Source organism: Chelonia mydas, chromosome 1, assembly GCF_015237465.2.
Source record: "Chelonia mydas isolate rCheMyd1 chromosome 1, rCheMyd1.pri.v2, whole genome shotgun sequence".
Classification (NCBI taxonomy): domain Eukaryota; kingdom Metazoa; phylum Chordata; order Testudines; family Cheloniidae; genus Chelonia; species Chelonia mydas.
Window position 1 is genome coordinate 67,863,446 of NC_057849.1, and position 22,586 is coordinate 67,886,031.

The window sequence follows — 22,586 nt, forward strand, 5'->3', positions numbered from 1 at the left end:
TACAATGTGTATGATAATCAAGGTGGGCCATTTCCAGCAGAAATCCAGGGTTTAACAAGAACGTCGGGGGGGGGGAGGAAAAAAAACAAGGGGAAATAGGTTACCTTGCATAATGACTTATCCACTCCCAGTCTCTATTCAAGCCTAAGTTAATTGTATCCAATTTGCAAATGAATTCCAATTCAACAGTTTCTCGCTGGAGACTGGATTTGAAGTTTTTTTGTTGTAATATCGCAACTTTCATGTCTGTAATCGCGTGACCAGAGAGATTGAAGTGTTCTCCAACTGGTTTATGAATGTTATAATTCTTGACATCTGATTTGTGTCCATTTATTCTTTTACGTAGAGACTGTCCAGTTTGACCAATGTACATGGCAGAGGGGCATTGCTGGCACATGATGGCATATATCACATTGGTGGATGTGCAGGTGAACGAGCCTCTGATAGTGTGGCTGATGTTATTAGGTCCTGTGATGGTGTCCCCTGAATAGATATATGGGCACAGTTGGCAACGGGCTTTGTTGCAAGCATAGGTTCCTGGGTTAGTGGTTCTGTTGTGTGATATGTGGTTGCTGGTGAGTATTTGCTTCAGGTTGGGGGGCTGTCTGTAAGCAAGAACTGGCCTGTCTCCCAAGATTTGTGAGAGTGTTGGATTATCCTTCAGGATAGGTTGTAGATCCTTAATAATGCGTTGGAGGGGTTTTAGTTGGGGGCTGAAGGTGACGGCTATTCTGTTATTTTCTTTGTTAGGCCTGTCCTGTAGTAGGTGACTTCTGGGAACTCTTCTGGCTCTATCAATCTGTTTCTTCACTTCCGCAGGTGGGTATTGTAGTTGTAAGAATGCTTGATAGAGATCTTGTAGGTGTTTGTCTCTGTCTGAGGGGTTGGAGCAAATGCGGTTGTATCGCAGAGCTTGGCTGTAGACGATGGATCGTGTGGTGTGGTCAGGGTGAAAGCTGGAGGCATGTAGGTAGGAATAGCGGTCAGTAGGTTTCCGGTATAGGGTGGTGTTTATGTGACCATCATTTATTAGCACTGTAGTGTCCAGGAAGTGGATCTCTTGTGTGGACTGGACCAGGCTGAGGTTGATGGTGGGATGGAAATTGTTGAAATCATGGTGGAATTCCTCAAGGGCTTCTTTTCCATGGGTCCAGATGATGATGATGTCATCAATATAGCGCAAGTAGAGTAGGGGCGTTAGGGGACAAGAGCTGAGGAAGCGTTGTTCTAAGTCAGCCATAAGTCAGTGTTCATTGGTAAACTTTTGAAAGAACAACCATAATGTTTTGTTCAGTTAAAAACATTTCAGAGTTACAAACAGCCTCCATTCCCAAGGTGTTCGTAACTCTGAGGCTCTCCAGTATCCCCAATTTACAGATGGTGAGCTGAGGCACAGAGAGATTAAGGTTTTTTTTAAAGAAGTATCTGCTAATTTAAATATCTGACATGCTTAGGACCAGATTGTTCAGTTTCAGAATTATATAGCACTGAATACATTAAAGCAAAGCTCCCTTTGTGACTTCAGTTGCAGCCCCGAGTGCTCAGTCCTTCTGCAAATCAGACCCCAGCCAACCTTAATTCTGTAATTTGTGCATGTGTGAACTGGAATTTTTTTCAAAGGTTTCTAACTTGGCAAAATTTGGGCACATTTTCACAGGGATAGCAAAAGGTACATGCCTGAAAAAGGATCACCTCTGGCCAAATTTCAGACAGTCAGAATTTTTTTAACATTGAGAGTGAAGCTGATAAGTTTTTTCAAGTAGCTTAACCATTTTGGCTGAAACTTGCCATGAGCAGACACCTGGCATAGAAAATTTCAACCCAAATGATTAAAGATTAGGAAAGATTAGAAAGCACCTAACATGTTCTTTGTTCCGTGAATTAAAAATGTATATTTGAAATTGTTTTTATGGATGAATTTATGAAAATTTCGATAATGTGTAACGTAATTGGTGTGTATGTATAACTGTCCCACTCCCTTTAGTTATTTATAGGTGGGTGAAGTGTTGTTAATGTCATATTTTCTTTTAGAAAGACATTAACTTTCAAGTCAACTCCCTCCCCCCCTTTCTTCTTACCTTTGGTGTCTCTTTTTTCTATAAGGTATTTGTGTGTATTGTGTTTGTTCGCTTGTAGTGATGAAGGATATATCTAGAGTGTGTAGTATGAGCAGTGGAGAGGTATTGAGGGCGACGATATAATTACAAGCATTATAATTATTTCTGGTATCATAGTGAACAAGATGCTGTACAAACACAAAAGAAGACGTAGTGCCTGTCTCAAAGAGTTGGTTATTTTTCATCTTTATGAATGGCTTAAAAAATAAAAATGCATGGTTGCTAGCAGCCCAGTTTTCATATGAGAAAATGGACTATAAAAAGCATACAATAGCCCTACTGGTGTTAGTTTTATTTGGAGTTAGAGGCTTTGCAAACAGCAACTGTTAAAATTAAATGTGTTTTAAAACTGCAAGACTAGGAAACTTGTCCTCGGGTATTTTCAGAGAACTGGCTGAGGAGCAATCGGAGCCCTTGGTTTTGATATTTTAACAAATTTTGGAACACAGGATTTCCAGGGGACTGAGGGAGAAAAATACCCCAAACCTAATGTTCCAGTATTTAAAAAGGGACAATCTAGGAGACATTGACAGGTGAATTTGACATCTGTCCCAGATAAAATCATGGAAAGGCTGATATGGGATGCAAATGTTTAGAATTAAAGAACAGTCTGAAAATTAATGCCAATCAATATGATTTTATTGAAAATTTGTCTTGTCAAACTTGGTATTATGTTTTGATGAGATAAGTTTGGTTGATAAAGACATAATTTACTTAGACTTCTGCAAGGTAGGAGTACTGCATGACGTTCTGATTGATTCTGTATAATGTTTTTTATTTAATGTAGCAATTCTGTTCAGAAACATGGGCCACCATAAATATCTCTTCCAGTGTTGCAGTCTTTGCACTGGCTCACTATTGAATAAAGGGTCCAATTCAAAGTCTGTCTTGATACTCAAATTCTCACCGGGACTGGCCTCTCTCTCTCAAAGACCATAGTTCTTACAACAACTGTGTTCTGTTGGAACCATGGATTGCTAAACTATTCTGGATGGACTCATGAGTGTGGGAGATGGAACTTTCACAAGAGTTGGACCTAGTCTATGGAACTTGATCCCAGAAGATACTAAAAACACAGACTTCATTGTGTGTTGAATATAATGTAGAACTCATTTTTTCAGTTATATATGTTCTCACTTTCTCTTCCTCTCAGCCAATCAAACAATTTTTCTTTTACAGTTTGGGAAGTTGCTTAGCCAATATAGTGTTGAGGGCCATGTGAGTACCTTAGGAAGAAACAGTGAGTTAGAGTCTCATCTCCACTTCACTCTTCATATTGGGTTAAAAAGTCAGGAGTGGTGTGACGCAGGCCTAAAAAGCCTGATTCCAGTTGGAGGAGAATTTTGCCAGCACAGGAACTGTGAAAGAGAACCATAAGGCTGTCTTCAGAGCATCTCTTTGAAAGCTGTGGTATAAGGCGTAGAGTTGGGCATGATGGGTGTGTTGGGAGCAGAGCTGGGGATTGGGCTGAGGGCAGGAAGTGTGGGGGTGTGCAGCACTGTGGAGATTGAAGACAGTGTTATGGCCCATAGAGCAGCTCTGGGAGCCTTCCATAATTTATATGGGTCCCCAGGGCTGTTTTTTTATTCTGTGAGTCTTTCCAGCCACCATGAGCATCCCAAGGTTAGGCATGTGGAAAGCTGACTCAGTCATTTTTGTCCCCTGTGCTCCCTGGCCTGTGAGTTGTGTGCTGTGCCTCTTAGCCTGTATCTTCCCTGACAGAAGGCATGTTTTGTACGACAGGATAACTATTGTGTGTAAAAACATCATGGAGACAAGGCAGTTGAGTTTTACTACAAGGCTAGCTGAGGTCAGCAGCTGTGTGTGGGGAAAAGGGGTATAGTGCTGACCTGTCCTACCTACTCTTGGTAAAACCTACATGTGCCTTGTCTCCATTTAGGATTTTACAGAGAAGTACTATTGCAAGTTTATCTCACTGATAAAAAAAGAAAACAAAAAACCCTTTGTGTCAGTGAAAACACAGTGTGAGACAGCACAAAATCTTATCCAGCCATGTATATGCAAGGAAAATATCTTGGTAAGCAAATACATTTGTTTTAAAAATATTGTGGTATTTTACTTTTTTAATTATGATAAAATATCTTTATTTACTTTAAAGATTCAGTGGGTGCCTTTTTAACATTTCTTTGGACATGTGTGTTCAACAGTTTTTACTTTTTACTTTGCATTATTATAGGGATGCCATTCACATTCCTACAATTGAATGTATCCTTTTTTTAATGAAAGAAGTTGGCCTGGCAAATTTTTATACCATGTTATATGCCAGTTTAAAATATAAATACACCCTCCCACCTGAAAAACAAAATAAAGCAAAAATACAGCCCAAACCTTGAAAAGGTAATGCTTTCAGCTATTCTTAAATTAAACATGAAAAATAGAGTATTTCATCTGGCTTCATACAACTTCTGCTCACTGTATAAAGAGTGGAGTGGTGGTGGTGGTTGTTAGTCCATTTTGTGGGTTAATAACAATAAAATTTTGTTTTTTTAAATGAAAAACAACTGTTGAATTGTACAAAAATCTGTCGACCACAGCATCTCAAAGATATTCTGATTGAACAACAGTTACGTGAATACATAATTCCATGATAAAACAAAATCCTGAATATCGAATATGTCTTAAAATGTAAAACTCAAAAAATTGTAAATACCTGCTGTTTGTAATCCAATAAACAGCCCTTAGGAATCATTTCATTCTAGAGGCTGAAAACGGTGCATTTGGGGGAAAAAAAAATCTGACTAATTACATGGGAGAATGATCTCTCTGATTAATAATGTGCTTTTTAACAACTTTCTTCTGTGTGTATGTGTGTGAGAGAGAGAGACTGGGGAAAAAGGGAACAAACCAAGACATTTAGGCCTTGTCTACACTACACAATTTTGTCAACAAAAGTCTGCTTTCGTTGACAAAACATGGAGGTGTATACATTGCAATGCTCCTCCCGCCAATTTAACTCTTCAGCTACGTCGACATAATAAACCCCATTGACGAGAGGCATTGAGCTTTTTTCGACGAAGTTAGAATGGCTCTGTCACTGTAGATGCTGTGCTTGCATATGTCGCCATAAGTGGCCTCCAGGAGGTGTCCCACAATGCCATCCTGACTGCACTGTTCAGCAGTTTCAGCTCTGTTGCCCTGGTGCCAGGTACACAGACCTCTGTTAAAGCCCTGGAAATTTTTGAAATTCCATTTCCTGTTTGCTCTGCAACGGGAGTTCACATAGCATCTTCACAGCTGACCATGCTGGCTTTCTACAGCAAACATGCTCCTGCCTGGAGTACACCTGAGTTGTTGGATCTGCTGGGTCTGTGGGAAGAGGAGGCTGTGCAGTCACAGCTCCGCTCCAGATGTAGGAACTTTGATATGTATGTGCAGATTGCTCATGGCTTGGAGGAGAAGGGGCACTAAAGGGACAAGCAGCAGTGCTGTGCTAAGATCAAGGAGCTGAGGCAGGTGTGCTAGCAGGGAAGGGAGGCAATGGTCACTGTGGTATGGTGCCGAAAACATGCTGCTTCTTCAAGGAGCTGTATGCCATCCTCTCCGGTGACCCCACCTCTACCGCCAAGCACACTGTGGATACTTCGGCGGGGGGGAACAGAGGCCGGGGCCAGCGGAGTCAACCCCGAGGATGAAGTGGTGGATGAGGAAGTAGAGTTGGAGGAAGATGTGGGATATGCGACAGGGTCATCTGGTGGCGTGGTGAGCTAGGACCTCTTTTTTTACTGTGGAGCCAGCTGTCCAGCTCTGGCTCTCCTGAAGCAGGAGAGGGGAACACAGGTAAGTACTTATATTGCTTTGATACTGCATGGTGACATGAGGTAGAGGTGTCCTTTATTTTGTTACGTGGTAGAAGTGGGATAAAGGAGAGAAATTAACAACACTAGATACTGTTTTGCATCTGCTTCTCATTCCCCTGTGTAGCTATGCAGTGGGAGCCTTGCAGAAAAGTTTGCAATGCACATCAGTATGCCCTGGGAATCATCCTTAGAGATCTCTTGCAAACTTTTCTGGAAGTACACTGCAATCCTCTGCCAAAGGTTCCTTGTCAGAGCTGCTTTGTTTCATCCCCCGCTGTAGGAAACTTTGGTGTGCCAGTCGGCAGTTACTTCTGCAGGAACCAAAGCAGCACACAGGCGAGCAGCATACAGGTCTGAAGTTGTATGCATGCAGGAGATGCATCCTTGCTTACCCTCAGGAGTGAGATATCTGCTTCAATCACTCCTGCCTGTGGAAAATGGTGGCAGCATTCAGAATAGTGTCCCTAGGTGCTTGTACTTCTGAAACCACCCAGGCCCTTTGCTCCATCTTGTCCCTTTCCCTCCTAGAACAAACTCACCATGTGGAGGGCTCTTGCTGTGCTGTGCGCTTGCCAAGGGAAAGTGAGAAAGAGGTATATGTAACTTTTGTGATTCAAAATACTGCCTCCATGCATTATTTCTGAGGATGTGCCCTTGAGGGCCATCTCCTACACACTGGTAGAGCACCTCTGTCAGATATGGAGGCGAATAAGGTGTAAGGATGACTGCTAAGAGAAGTGCTGCAATCATCTGATGCTGCAGATAATGAGCACTGAGCCTGGAGACAGAACGAGTCCATGAAAAACTCAGAATGGATAGCCAGGAGAGGAGACAAGGGCAGGAGTGGATGATAAAGCTGATAGAAGACCAAAGAGGGATGCTGAGGTCTCTGATTGTGCTGCAGTCGGCACATATCCGTGCTCTACTCCCTCTGCAGCCCATAGAGAACTGCGTTCCATGTCCTCCAGAAATTCCCCCCACACATTCCTGGCATGGTTCTAGCCCATTGCAGTACCCCTTGCACTCCACCCCTAGGGACATATTTCATAATGACAGCTGGACTTACACGCAGCTGTGAGAGCCGCATTTCAGAGAGTGCTGCTCAGTGTCATGTCTCTTGTAAGAAATGTAAATCTGTGTTTTACTGTTTTTAAAAATTATTAGGGTTGTAAAGCAATAAAAAAAATTAATTGCACGATTAATTGTGCTGTTAAACAATGACAGAATACCTTTTATTTATTTTTGGCTGTTTTCTACTTTTTAAAATATATTAGTTTCGATTACAGTACACAGTACAAAGTATACTGTGCTCACTTTGTTTTTTATTACAAATATTTGCACTCTAAAAACAGAAGAAATAGTATTTTTCAATTCACCTAATACAAGTACTTTAGTGCAATCTATTTATCATGAAAGTTGAACTTACAAATGTAGAATTATGACAAAAAAAACTGTATTCAAAAATAAAACAATTGAAAAATATTTAAAGGACCCATTATTAAATACAGTTTTTAATATTTGTAATTTAATTTGCTTAATAGATTAATATTGACTAAAGAGATATTGGGCTTCATTGATTTTACTAAGTATGGAATTGATATTTTGCAACTTCTAATTAGTTCTAAATATGCATATCTAATTTGGTTTACGTCTGTGTTCCAAGTGAAAATATCTAAGTTTGAAGTATTGCTTAATTATAAAATATTATAGCTGAACCTCACTAATCCACATATCTATGATGTTTCTGTTTCTCCCCCCTTCCCAAAAAGAAAAAAAAGCCTGCCAATCACTCCTTAACTTTCATCAGTATTTTTTTTTGTTTTGGGTTTTTATGTATGACTCTAGTACTCTGAAATGTGCAGATTGACACTTTTGTGGAGAATGAAGCCTTTGCTCTCTTTTTTATAGAACAGGAACAGTAGAGGTGGCAAAAATACAAACATTTCACCCCTGTTTTTGTCAAATTACCTCAGCCTGCAGAAAGGACCACCTCTACAGACGAAAGAGTAGTTTCTTTTGTGTTCATTCAGTTCTTGACATCCCCCCCCCAACCCCCCTTCCCCCTCCGAGACGGTCAACAAACGTGCAAGCTAGTGTCACTTGTGATGAAGGTGCTTGAACATAGTTTAATGTGCTGAGACCAACACATTCATTTCACATATGATACTGAAAAGCCATCCAGTGTTGAAGACCTTTTTTTTTTTTCCCAGTACCAACCTTTGCTGGGTTCAGATAGGCTTGAAAGACTTTATATTGTATCTCATCACAAAAGTTTACTCTGAAACCGGTAATGTAATAGTAACAGCTGTGTTAGTCTGTATTCGCAAAAAGAAAAGGAGTACTTGTGGCACCTTAGAGACTAACCAATTTATTTGAGCATAAGCTTTTGTGAGCTACAGCTCACTTCATCGGATGCATACTGTGGAAAGTGTAGAAGATCTTTTTATATACACACAAAGCATGAAAAAATACCTCCTCCCACCCCACTCTCCTGCTGGTAATAGCTTATCTAAAGTGATCACTCTCCTTACAATGTGTATGATAATCAAGTTGGGCCATTTCCAGCACAAATCCAGGTTTTCTCACCCCCTCCTCCCGCCCCCCCCCCAAACCCACTCTCCTGCTGGTAATAGCTTATCTAAAGTGACCACTCTCCTTACAATGTGTATGATAATCAAGGTGGGCCATTTCCAGCAGAAATCCAGGGTTTAATAAGGAAGTCTGAGGAGGGGGGGAGTAGGAAAAAAACAAGGGGAAATAGGTTACCTTGCATAATGACTTATCCACTCCCAGTCTCTATTCAAGCCTAAGTTAATTGTATCCAATTTGCAAATGAATGTCAATTCAACAGTTTCTCGCTGGAGTCTGGATTTGAAGTTTTTTTGTTGTAATATCACAACTTTCATGTCTGTAATCGCGTGACCAGAGAGGTTGAAGTGTTCTCCGACTGGTTTATGAATGTTATAATTCTTGACATCTGATTTGTGTCCATTTATTCTTTTACGTAGAGACTGTCCAGTTTGACCAATGTACATGGCAGAGGGGCATTGCTGGCACATGATGGCATATATCACATTGGTATCCACCAATTATCCACCAATGTGGATAATTATCCATTATCCACATTATCCACCAATGTGATATATGCCATCATGTGCCAGCAATGCCCCTCTGCCATGTACATTGGTCAAACTGGACAGTCTCTACGTAAAAGAATAAATGGACACAAATCAGATGTCAAGAATTATAACATTCATAAACCAGTCGGAGAACACTTCAATCTCTCTGGTCACGCGATTACAGACATGAAAGTTGTGATATTACAACACAAAAACTTCAAATCCAGACTCCAGCGAGAAACTGTTGAATTGGAATTCATTTGCAAATTGGATACAATTAACTTAGGCTTGAATAGAGACTGGGAGTGGCTAAGTCATTATGCAAGGTAACCTATTTCCCCTTGTTCCCCCTCCCCCCCTCCGACCTTCTTGTTAAACCCTGGATTTCTGCTGGAAATGGCCCACCTTGATTATCATACACATTGTAAGGAGAGTGGTCACTTTAGATAAGCTATTACCAGCAGGAGAGTGGGGTGGGAGGAGGTATTTTTTCATGCTTTGTGTGTATATAAAAAGATCTTCTACACTTTCCACAGAATGCATCTGATGAAGTGAGCTGTAGCTCACGAAAGCTTATGCTCAAATAAATTGGTTAGTCTCTAAGGTGCCATAAGTACTCCTTTTCTTATTACATTACCATAACTGTTTGAGGCACACAAATTTTCCTGTGTGTTTGGACAGTGCCTAGCACCATATGGGTACCACTGGAATACAAATAATATTACTAAGATTTCCTTACTTTTATGAAACCTATTACAGTATATTTACTAATATGTTGTACTGTTATCAAACGATGAAAGATAAACTACACTTTTAAAATAGATGAACAAAGAATGTCTGTTGCAGTTTCTTAAATATATTAAATTGTTTACTTAGGTCTTAATCCTGTGAGCTGGTGAGGATGGTGCTGAGCATTTTTCAATCCCTGCTAACTCAAATGAGAGCTAAAGGCACTTGGAATCTATTTCTGCAAAATAGTAGTTCACTAATACACAGATTTTTATAATCGTTGGTGGATTTTTCAGCCAGTGTGAATTAGCAAAGTTCTACTGTATTAGGAAAACTGTGAACTCACATATCATTGGAACTTTTAATGGTGGTATAGTGTGACAGAAAATGCTTTTTGCTATGTACATTGTAATTCTGATGGATCTTGTATTTGTTCTTTTTCTCTCAGCTGGTAAAATGTTAAGTTATTCTTTAAATAAATAAATAAATACCTCCTCCCACCCCCCCAGATTCTTGGGGGGAAAAACACACAGTTCTTTTAGGAACTACAATATCGTGGTTGCTGCAGTAGCAGAATATGTTCCTACTGTTATATAGGTAGTAGGGAAGTGCATAAAAACTCTTCTCTTTAAATCTATGATTTTCCTACTTTAATATAGAAATATTTGTAAAACACATTTCTAGAAGGTTTAATGATATAGTCACTCAGTAAAATTTATGACACTGCAGCAAAATTTTCTTCCTTTAGAAAACTGATGTAAGTTCAGCAGAAACCTTTGAAACTATATTGTGCAAAATATTCCCCAAGTTTGAAGTGACTCAGTAATATAGAAAAGCAATATTGTTCTTTTATTATGTAGCAATGGTGCCACCTAGTGGATGTCTCAATGTTGTGCATTCTTTCTGTAATTTCACCATCTCCGTACACTTTATTTTACATTAAATACAAAGTTATAAAATTATCTTATCTTTGTCCAGTGATCCAAAAAAATTGCATGTTGTAAATTCAGATACTGAATTTAAAGAATTCTCTTCTGGTTTTGAGGTTTATATTTTGCAGGAGAACTAAAAAATTCTGACTGAGTTCTCAGTTTGACAACCTGAAAAAGGATTTTAATTTTTGATATCTGCATATTCAAGGTTCAGTGAATATATAAAGTTTGGCCATGAGATTCAAAACTGCTTTATGTGACTGAAGTTGAGTTCAAAACAAGCTGTTGCAGGAAATAATGTAAAATTGATTTGTATCTTCTGCCTCCACTAATAGTGGGTTTGTGGTAAAATGTAACTCTGTATTGAGTGCTAATTTTATTGAACATTTATTGAAAATTGTGCATCTTTCATGTACTTTTGTTTTATTTTCTTCTTAGCCAGAGCTGCTTCTTGCATAATCTGTAACTAGAAAGATGAGAGTAGAAGAAAACTAAAATAGATTTATGTGACAGGAATATAATATCATGGGATGGCGATAGTACAAGTAGTTGAATATTTATATGTGCATATGAACCATAAAAGCCCAAAAGTGATAATTTAATACGTTTTAAAAGAGAATTTACTATTTTATACAGTACATCTTATTTTGAAAATAGCTTACCTGATTGATTCAGTTCAACGTTAAGTACTCATACTTAAGGTGCTTCTAAATAATAGATATATTTTTTATTGGCTTGATCCATCTTTATAGAGACTAGAGGGCAAATAAAAGCAGATCTTATTTCAGCTAACGTTGTTTTGGTTGTGCGTTTCAGGCATTTGTATTATTACTGTTACAAAAAGATAAGCTTTATATATTTAGGTATATGAGTTGTCACCTGCTTTCTTTAAAAGGTATAATATAAGACTGATGGACACATAGGTGGATAGTGCGAATGGATTTTTTGGCAATCAGAGATGCTGTAAATTTTGGTTATTATGCCTCCAGCAGAATAGGGTATATTCCTGCAATATAGAAACTTTGGATGTTAAGTATTTACTTCATTTAGTATGAGGGGACAATTGGAAAATAAAACTAAGTATATGTCTGGGGGTGCAGGCTCTGAGGTGGGGCTGGGCATGAGGGGTTTGGGGTGCAGGAAGGGGTTCCGGGTTTGGGGGGGCTCCGGGTTGGGCAGGAGGTTGAGTGCAGGAGGGGGTCAGGGCTCTGGGCGGGGGGGCAGCGTGTGGAGCCCTGTGGCCCCCTGCCTAGAAGCTGGACCTGCTGCTGGCGGCTTCTGGGCTGCAGCGCAGTGTCAGAAAAGGTAGGCACTAGCCTGCCTTAGGTGGGCAGCACCGCCCATGGGACTTTTAACGTCCCAGTTGGCAGTGCTGACCAGTGCTCATCACCGTAATGCAACATTGTAATTATCTACAAAATTCAAAATACCAATGTTGCAAGGTATGTATAATATGGGTAAATAAAGGAATAATTATTGGATGTTCAGAACTCAGGAACGTTTTGGAGTAATATCCAAAAATTCAGATGTTTGTGTGGACTTCAGTTTTCTTCCACCAGGCCTTGCAACTTCATCTGCTTTCCTGTTTACATTATGGAAATAATTCATGCCTTCCTACCCTCCTTGGCATCTATGTAGTGGGTTGGACAGCAGACTTACTTCTCTGTAAGTGTTTTTGTGGGGGCAGTCTCTTCTGTTTCTCCTTTCTCCTCTCTTCCCTTTTGTTCTTCCTCCTCAGTTACTCTTGCACTCTTTTTCCTTGTTCAGCAGATATATGTTTAAGAGTGTATATGTGTGTGGGAGGCTGTATTAAGGGAATGTTTCTGTTGCTATCCCAGCTAATCGCTCCTTTCATTTCCTTGTTGAGAAGGAAGGAGTGGATAGTGATAGGCGAAGGGGATCAAGAACTAGCTGAGGCACAGAGTCCTGTGCTCTCAGGTGCCTGCTGAGAAGAGCACTCTGTCTGTCAACTGCAACAATAGTGCCGCAACCTCTAGTGGAAAGCAGATGTAAAGGGAGACTTTTTGTTCCCTCACAAACTTATGGAGTGGTATGTCTGGGGAAAGCAGACTGTCCTTTTATCATTAAATTTGACTTAAAAGACAAACATGAAAGTGGGTACTTTAATCTTTCCCCTCCCCGTTGTCCCCATGGTATATACACACCACTGTATTACATGTTTTTAAATGTAGCTCTACCTCCAAGGTACATAATTTCAGTCACTAAACAGATTTAAATCTGGTCAGTACTCGGAAGAGAGCCTCCAAAGAGAAAACAGATCTGGTACATTTGGAAGGAAGTGGGAGAAAGTCTGTAGGTTCTGAAAGAGCTGGCCATGAGGGACTGAAGGGCAGACAGTTGTATTTGGAAGTTCACACTCCCAGTATGAGAGTGGGGATTGTATACACACAAATTCTGTGCATTTGGGCATGGTGGGCACTACGGTACCTTATTCTGTTGTGCCCGGAAGGGACCCAGTAGTCCCTCACGTTGAGGAGAATGGATTCCCCCAGGTCCCATCTCAAGAGTTATCTTTTGCAAGCTCTATCCCCGCTTCAGCATAGCTTCAAATTTCTGAGGTGGGTGTGTGTTTTTCATGTTAAGTGTAGTGAGTCTCTGTAATAGATTTTTTTAAAATGTAAAGCATATTTTATTTGTAATGCTTCAATTGACAAAATTTTGGTGTCTTGTGAATAATAATTTGTGGGCTGCCTTTAAATATATCAACCAAATAATTAACAGAGATTGAGATTTTTCATTAGCTGTGATGGAACAATGTATGGACAATGAGATTATGAAAAAAACACCGCTGAAGTAGAAACTAGCTGAAAGGTTTTTCTCTTTTTAGCCACTCACACAGGAAACCTATCTGGTCTAGTTAGAGCTCAGGTTGTGCTTAATAAAGCTGAATGTGTACATATATACGTTTAGTTAGAATAGAAATGATTGGGTTTGGAATACAGCACATCCAGAGCTCCCATTAGGGAGGGAAAAAACGTGCTCTTGCCAGTTGTTTTAGTAAACAGGAATTCTCTAGGGTAAGAGTTTTTTTTGGTACTTACAGTAGTATCTTCACTCCTGGGTCCTATTTGCTTACAGGCAGCACCGGGGAACTGATTAGAAAGCTCTAGGCATTTTGATCCTTCTCCTGAGGTCTGTCAGTACAGGTGTGCAGAGGGATCTTTTGAGACTCACTCTATACTTGTCTTTTCTTTTTCCTCTTGATCGAAGTAGTGTTGCTGTTAAAAGTTCTGTTACTTAAAAATGAAAACAGTTTTCTAATACACACCTTCAAACTTTCTCTTAAAGTGTAACTGGGTTCTTGCATTTTCTCTTTAATTTACTCATGACAGTGTTTTTAAATGGTACATACATTGTGTGTTAGAAAATATTTTAAAATATTGGATGAAGTTTTAGTTTAGTTTTTTTGTTAGCTGTTAATTATGTTGAAGTGATGAAGTAGCTGCTGAAAACTCCTTAGCTGATGTCCCTAATTGGACATTTGTTGTTGGTGAGACTGTTGTGTTGACAGTGACTGTAATAGTGCTGGCTAAAGAGATGTTATTTAGCCAAAAAGTGACTCAAGTTTGTTCTGTGTCTTTCTGGGGGAGGGGAGGGGAGGGGAGGGGAGATATTCTGGTTTAGTGAGTGAGTTCAGTTGACACCTGGGTTAAGTGATCAGTACCTCAAGTCTGATGATCCACTTTGTAATCCTCATTTTAGGGTGAGACATTCAGTGGTAGAGCAAAGAATCCCTTTTCAGTAACAGTTATCAGCAGTGTACTACTTGATGCAGGGGAATAATGTATGCTGCTTAGGAAAATTTAAGGTTCTAGTGCATAATTTTTTTAGTCATTCAATAGAGAGAGGGTTTCTCTTACTAGGAAACAGTTAAGCCACTATCTAGAAAGCACTGCTTCTAAGCAAGCAACTTTTTCTGTTTTCATCTGGTAGCAACTGGTAGACTATATACTTTTGCATTGGTTCCCAAAATTTGTGTGTGTGTGTAAATTATGCGGTATAAAACGACTGACATAATTATAACTGGTAGAGTTAAAACTGAACTTAGTATTCACTGTCCTGACATTTGAGGAAACATACAATCGTCCTTAATGTTGCAAAAAGATTTTTCTTTTGGATAACTGCATTCGTAGTCTCAGAAGATCCACCAAAAATTAGACACATAATATTTTTACCCTGTTGACTGCTGTATGTTTCTATTAGCTTCCCTCTCCTATTTTTTTTCATTTTGCCTCATTAAGAAGATAGTTTTCACAAATCTTGAGTTTGTTCTAATTCTTCTTTTAGTAATGAGAGCTGATCAAAAAACAGCCAGGAGGTTAACTTCGTAGAAGTTTTTTGCAAATATGAAAGTATTTTTCATTCTGTTGTCATAAGGTTTTTTTTGTTTTTTTTTTTTTTTTTTTTTTTTGGGTGCAACTTTCTAAGGAGTTTTTGTACAATTTTTTGTTGAAATTGGAAATTCCAAAACTGAATCGTGATGAAACTGATCAATCAAAATTGGCAATACAAAATTAATTGTGTGTGTGTGTAGCACAAAAATGACAATATTTCAGAACAGCTGCCATTTTTAATTTAAAATTTCTGTTAATTCAAATAAAACATTTTTTTTATAAAATCTCTTTTAGGAAAGCTAAAAAGTTGTCATATTTTTCATTAGAAAAATTTTGTCCAACTTGAATAGTTGTCAATTAACATCTTTGGGAAAAGCACATTATCTTCTCCAGTAACTGAGCTTAGCTGACCACTGTGTTCTACTAAACCTGGGTGTAGGCTGTCACTTGTTTGTGTGGATTGTGTCATCTTTGTTTAAAGTTTACAGAAAAAATAGTCTCTGCCTTGTAACAATCTTGGGGTTCATTAAATAACAAACCAGTGAGTGACAAAGCAATAAAACTTTAATAAAACAAACTGGAGAGCTTCTGTAGTGAGCTGCTCCACACACAGCCATGTGGTGTTTCCAACTACTGCTTCCAGGGCATATGTCCACACCCACAACACTGTCCCTATGAGGGAGTGTCTCCAAATCACAATCTTTCATAAATATATCTTTGCATGCCTGTGAGAACTTATTAACTAGTGTCTCGATCATTCAGTTGGATCTGTACAGATAGTGTTGCTGTATATTTCAGTGGGATGCCACAGGTGCAAGGATCAGCTTATTTTTCTGCCTGGGTCTGAATGCCTAAGTTATGATGAGGGAAGGAGATAAAACAGTGGATAGGTAGATGAGGGCCATGGTGCAGTAATTTGTACGATAAATTGGGAAATCAGTGTATGCATCTAGGAGTTCACATAAAAAATAATTAGTAGTTTTATATATAAATCTTGAAGAGAAGGAGAAAAAGGAAGTAGGAATGGCAGAAATGATCAATAAGGGAACCGCTTACATAGAGGCAGTGTGAAGGAACTCCTCAACTGAAGGAATCCTTTCATCTCTGTCAGTTGTTTTCTAAACTGCATTCTAAGAATACAGAAAATACAGAGTACTACATATATTCCTACTGAGTAAGCCTGCAGTCCTGCCATTGTGGTTACTTAAGGAATCTAAAAGGAGGATTAACTAATAGCTTAGTCTAAAATGTGTTTCAAATACCTTCCTAAAATAACTTCATTTTGTTTTAACAGGTATCTTTCAGATGAAGGAATTGAAGCTTGCACAAATTCTTCTGACAAAGTCAATATAAGTGACGTTATCCTGATTGCCCTTAATGTAGGTTACGGTTGTGAAATTTTTGGAAAAATCTTATATCAGATTGTTCAGTCTTTACATGTTGCACATAATACACAATGTTTTTATTTCCATGTGTTGTTAAATTTGGTATATCTGAATTAGATCTCAGAAATGCCATCTTTGCCAGGCAGTGATTTTCTTAAAAAAATTCAAGCTAAAGGAAATTTTTTAAAGCATATTTTGTCGTAGAAAAATATGTAGTGTTTCTTTTTTTAGCCAGATGTTCATTTATTAAAAAACAAACATCAACACCCAAAATACATTACATTTTGTGAATGCAAACAGTCATGTAAATATAAATACAAATATTAACTGTTGTGGTAATTAAGGTATTTCCTTGGGCACTTACGGTAGCTCAGGCTTGAGATCCAACATGCCTTAAAAGTGATATGATGTAGAAATTAGACTCTTATCTATTTATGTATTTACAAAGATACAATTTGGAAGCAAAAAGTGTACTGTTGCAGGTGCTTTGTGTGTTGGCCCTGCAATAAAAACTAGTTAGCAAATATTATGCCCATGTCTGTTTTGACAGCCCTAATCATTCCAAGTTAGTTAAATGAAAAAGACCACAATTGAATTGAATGCTTTAAATTTTGGGGGAATAGTTAATAGCATCCTTTGTTAAGGATACTGCTTTATGATATAAATATATTCAAAAAACCTTGCAGTGCTTGAAACTCTTTTACACATACTGTTCTTGTATTACAACTTTTGTAACTCTGTGCTTGTAACTTTTATGCATATTGTTCTTGTATTGCATTCCATCCATGGACTGTATAAAGAAAGAAAGGCATACCTGAAGATGCTTTATAAAAAACAGTATAAATACAACATAATTATGGCACTAAATAAATGTGCATTTACTGAACTAATCTGGATCAATAGTCTATCTATTCCTGTCAACATGTAGATAAAGAAATATAAATGCTGTATAAATACCTCAGCCACATCTTACTCATTTATCTTTTTAGAAGATGAGAAAAGTAGATATGAAACGTTTAGAAAAGTTGTTCAGAAGTCAAATTAATTGCCTCCTCAATAATCATGATGGAGATGATAATCTGGTTTCCCCCCAGGTTATAAATGACTCTTCAAAGAATAGAGATCTTCTAGCTAGGGAAAGAGGCCTGTCAATGTGTCTAAGTTAGCATTGGTCAAGAAACTTAGGGCCTTACTTGGAATGCGACGTTTCAGAGTAGCAGCCGTGTTAGTGTGTATCCGCAAAAAGAACAGGAGTACTTGTGGCACCTTAGACACTAACAAATCTATTTGAGCATAAGCTTTCGTGGGCTACAGCCCACTTCATCGGATGCATGCAGTGGAAAATACAGTAGGATGATATTATACACACAGAGAACATGAAACAATGGGCGTTACTGTGCACAGTATAACGAGAGTGATAAGTTAAGGTGAGCTATTACCAGCAGGAGAGAAAAACAACAACCTTTTGTAGTGATAATCAAGATGGGCCATTTCCAGCAGTTGACGAGAACGTGTGAGGAACAGTAGCGGGGAAAAATAAACATGGGGAAATAGTTTTACTTTGTGTAATGACACATCCACTCCCAGTCTTTATTCAAGCCGAATTTAATGGTGTCCAGTTTGCAAATTAGTTCCAATTCAGCAGTCTCTCATTGGAGACTGTTTTTGAAGGTTTTTGTTGTTGTAATATTGCGACTTTTAAGTCTGTAACTGAGTGAGCAGAGAGATTGAAGTGTTCTCCGACTGGTTTTTGAATGTTATAATTCTTGACATCTGATTTGTGTCCATTTATTCTTTTACGTGGAGACTGTCCGGTTTGGCCTATGTACATGGCAGAGGGGCATTGCTGGCACATGATGGCATATATCACATTGGTAGATGTGAAGGTGAACGAGCCTCTGATGGTGTGGCTGATGTGATTAGGCCCTGTGATGGTGTCCCCTGAATAGATATGTCGTCACGGTTGGCAACGGGTTTTGTTGCAAGGATAGGTGGTTCTTCGAGTGCTGGAATCCATATAGATTCCAATTAGGTGTGCGCGCGCTGCGTGCATGATCATCGGAAGTTTTTTACCCCAGCAACACTCGGTGGGTTGGCTGAGGCGCCCCCTGGAGTGGCGCCTTCATGGGACTGGATATATGCCCAAGCTGACCCACCGCCCCCTCAATTCCTTCTTACCGCCCGTGACGGTCGTTGGAACTGTGGAACCCAGCGTAGCTGATCTCCGCTCTCCATAGCTTTCTCTCTAATTACCTGTTAATAGTTGTAATTCATTGTTAATAGTTGTTTATACTTGTTAGTAGTTGTTAATAGTTAGTGTAGTTAGATTAGTGTACGTAGTAGGGTGGAGCGGGGTTTTCTCCCCTCTCCCTTGTCCCGGTACCGGGGCCCCTGCCGGGGTCTCCAGGCTTCAAACCCTGCTCGGCTTGCCTGAAGCCAATGCCAATGGGAGACCCCCACGACTCTTGCCTAAGGTGTCTGGGGGAATCCCACCAAGCGGACAAGTGCCGCATTTGCAAAGCCTTCAAGCCCAGGACCAAAAAGGAGTGGGACTTTAGACTCAAGCAGCTCCTTATGGAGGCGGCACTTAGCCCAGTCCCTTCCTCCGTGCACTGGGACTCGGCGTCGTCTTCAGTGTGGTGTGCCCCTGCGGCACCAACTGGTCCGGCACCGCGTTCAGACTCTGCTAACGACTCGCAGTGTCAGGCCCCCCGGGCACCTCCACCACCACGTCACCGGTCCCTGTCTCCGGGCCAGAAGAATAAGCAGCCCAAGCAGGTGCCAACTGCTTCTTCTTTGTTGGTTCGACAGCCACTGACACTTCCTGCAGTCGGAGCCGCGTCCATTGCTGGAGCGCAAGGACAAGTAACGGCTCCTGCACCGTCGACTCCGGTGCCGCAAGGGCCGTCGAGTCTGGTGCATGTTAGCTCCCCGGTGCACACAGCCATCGAGCTAAGGCTTCCCTCCAGGCTGGAGACCTTCTCTACAGCGCGGGACTCGATCACGCTCACAGAGCCGACTCCCCTGCAGCCAGTGGCACCTCCGGTGCGGGTGTTGTGGTCGAAGGGAAAACCATCCCTGATATGACTGCTGTCGCTGAGTGAAGCAGGGCAGCACTGGTCCCAGTCCCGATCTTGGTCCCAGCAGCTTTCACGGCATCGCTCGCAGTCCTGGCACCGATCCCATTTTCAGCGCTGGTCGTACTTGCAACGCTGCTCCGGCTCGCGAAGATCCGAATCACGGTACGGCTGGTACCGACTGGACTCTCAGCACCGCTCCCGGTACTGGTCAGAGCAGCGCTTGACCTGGAGCTGATCCCGGCGCTGGTCTCGTCGAAGGTCACTGTCAAGATCCAGATCAGGCTCCTGGTACCGATACGACCGCAGGCACCGATCGACATCTCGGTACCGTTCTACATCTCGCCACCGGTCCCCGGCACCACGGCACCGTACAGCACCAGGGGACTCTGCGCCGACACGTGTGTCACCGCCTTTGCCGTCTCGCTCCGCCACCACATCGTCACGCTCACAAGGTGGCCACCATACCCAGGACCAGGGTGAGGATGGTGCAGGACAGTGGCTGGATGAAGGCCAGGATCCGGGCCAAGGAATCCACAGTGGTCTTTTTGGACCCCCTGGGCATACCATCAGGACCAAGGGGTTCCTTCGGGGGCTTCCCATTCTGCCCCTTTGGAGCCCCGAGTACCGGAGGTCACTGTGTCTCGCCTCCCCAGGGGGTTCTGAGGGGACTGCTCCAGCACCAATACAGGCCCACGCCCCTAGCTTGGTGGACCTTGGGCAACAAGTTCTTCCACATGAGGACCCCACACAGGATCCCTTAGTCCCGGGGTATCTTCCTCGTCCTCGCCTGATGAGGCAGTGGCAGGGACTACGGTTTCGGGCCCTCCTCTTATGGACCTCCGTGCCAACCAGGAGCTGCTCTGCAGGGTGGCACGCACTATGAACCTCCAGGTAGAGGAGGTGGTGGAGGTAGAGGACCCGGTGGTCGACATTCTGTCCACGGAGGCACCGTCCAGGGTGGCCCTCCCAGTCATATGGACAAAAAAGGCCAATGCCAAGACAATCTGGCAATTGCCAGCCTCTATTCCGCCTACGGCCAAAGGAGTCCGAGTACCTCTACACGCACCCCCAACCGTGTTCCCTTGTCGTGGCTTCGGTCAACGAGAAGCAACGGCACGGTCAGCAGGCTTCCTTAGCTTTGTGGTCCATCAACAGCACTTTCAATTCACCGTCCTTCCTTTTGGCCTATCTGCAGCCTCCAGGGTGTTAACCAAGTGCATGGCTGTTCGGGCTGCCTCCCTTCGTTGACAACGGATCCTTCCCATACCTCGACGACTGGCTTATTCGGGGCCGCTCCAGGGATCAGATGCAGTCTCATGTCCAGCTCACCATGAACATGTTCAATCGATTGGGCCTCCTGCTCAAAGTCGCAAAATCTACTCTGGTACCAACCCAGAGGATAGAATTCATCGGAGCAGTCTTAGACTCAGGCCTAGCCTGAGGACTTCTGCCGGAAGTACGCTTCCAATCCCTGGTGAACATCGTCCACAGCCTGCAAAACTTCCCAACCTCGACCGTGAAAACATGCCTATGCCTCCTGGGACATATGGCCTCTTGCACATATGTGACCATGCACGCCAGGCTGCGGCTACATCCACTCCAAGCCTGGCTATCAACAGTATACCACCCAGGTCGGCACAGCTTGAGCACGGTGGTTACTGTACTGCCATGGATATTGGCCTCTCTAGACTGATGGCTAGATCCCAAATCAGTGTGCGAAGGGGTGCCATTTCACGCCCTGCAGCCCTCCGTGTCCCTAGTCACGGATGCATCATCCCTGGGATAGGGAGCCCACCTCGGGGTCATCCGTACACAGGAGCTGTGGGTGGCAGGAGAGTTATCCCTGCACATCAACGTACGGGAACTCAGAGCTGTGCGCCTGGCGTGTCAGGCATTCTGAGAGCTCATTCAAGGCCGTTTGTGTTGTAGTCCTCACAGACAACACAACGGCCATGTTTTACATCAACAAGCAAGGGGGAGCCCTGTCGTCCCCCCTCTGTCAGGAGGCCACTCGTCTGTGGGAATTCTGGATAGTCCACTCGATCCATCCGGTGGTGTCTTTTCTCCCAGGAGTCCAGAACACCTTAGCGGACCACCTCAGCAGATCATTTCAGACTCACGAGTGGTTGGTTTGCCCGGACGTCATCCACTCTGTCTTCCTGAAATGGGGCTTTCCCCTGATATACCTATTTGCCTCTCACAAGAATCAGAAATGCAGGTGTTCTGCTCTCTACAAGGACGCTCTCCGGGTTCCCTGTCAGACACCTTCCTCATACAGTGGAAGGATCACCTGTGCTACGCCTTTCCTCCATTCCTGCTAGTCCACAGGGTCCTGTTCAAGCTGCGCAGGGACAGAGCCCATCTGATTTTGGTTGCCCCGGTGTGGCCCAGGCAGCACTGGTATACCACTCTCCTAGAGCTGTAGGTGGACACTCCAGTTCCACTCCTGCTGTAACCAGACCTGATCACTCAGGACCATGGACGACTGTCATCCCGACCTGCAATCTCTCCTCCTCACAGCGTGGATGCTGCATGGCTAATTCAATCTGAGCTGTGCTGCTCTTGCTTGGTACAGCAGGTCCTTTTGGGTAGCAGGAAGCCCTCTACCAGGTCCACGTATTTAGCCAATGGAAGCGTTTTTCCTGCTGGTGCTCCTTAAAACAGCAGGGCTTGGCAATATCATCTGTCAGACTGCACCTGGCAGCTATTTCGGCTTTCCACCCAGGCGAAAAAGGGCGTTCGGTCTTCTCCAATCCCATAGTCAGCAGATTTCTCAGGTTGGAGCGCCTGTTCCCATGAATTCGACAACCGGTCCCTATGTGGGATCTTAACGTGGTCCTCCCCAAACTCATGGCTGCCCCGTTTGAGCTGATGGCCACCTGCTCGCTCCTGTACCTTTCGTAGAAGACAGCCTTCCTCGTAGCTATCACTTGGGCGAGGCAAGTCTCTGAGCTCAGGGCACTCACATCGGAACTGCTGTATACGGTGTTCCATAAGGACAAGGTACAGCTGCGACCCCACCCGGCCTTCCTCCCTAAGGTGGTGTCTGCC

The 22,586-nt window shown here is 42.2% G+C and overlaps 1 protein-coding gene across 4 annotated transcripts in view; it reads left to right on the plus strand.

Moving 5' to 3' along the window:
* The window catches only part of TDRD3 (tudor domain containing 3), a 301,146-nt gene that overhangs the window by 66,634 nt on the left and 211,926 nt on the right, over positions 1–22,586 (plus strand). For 3 of the 4 annotated variants that reach the window (XM_037894974.2, XM_037894967.2, XM_037894984.2), the window contains one exon: positions 16,365–16,449. The exons of the other annotated variant lie outside the window; for it this stretch is intronic. In XM_037894974.2, coding sequence (XP_037750902.1) covers positions 16,365–16,449 — 85 coding nt within the window. Of the gene's footprint in view, positions 1–16,364; positions 16,450–22,586 lie in introns of those variants that run through there. 4 annotated transcript variants of the gene reach the window in all.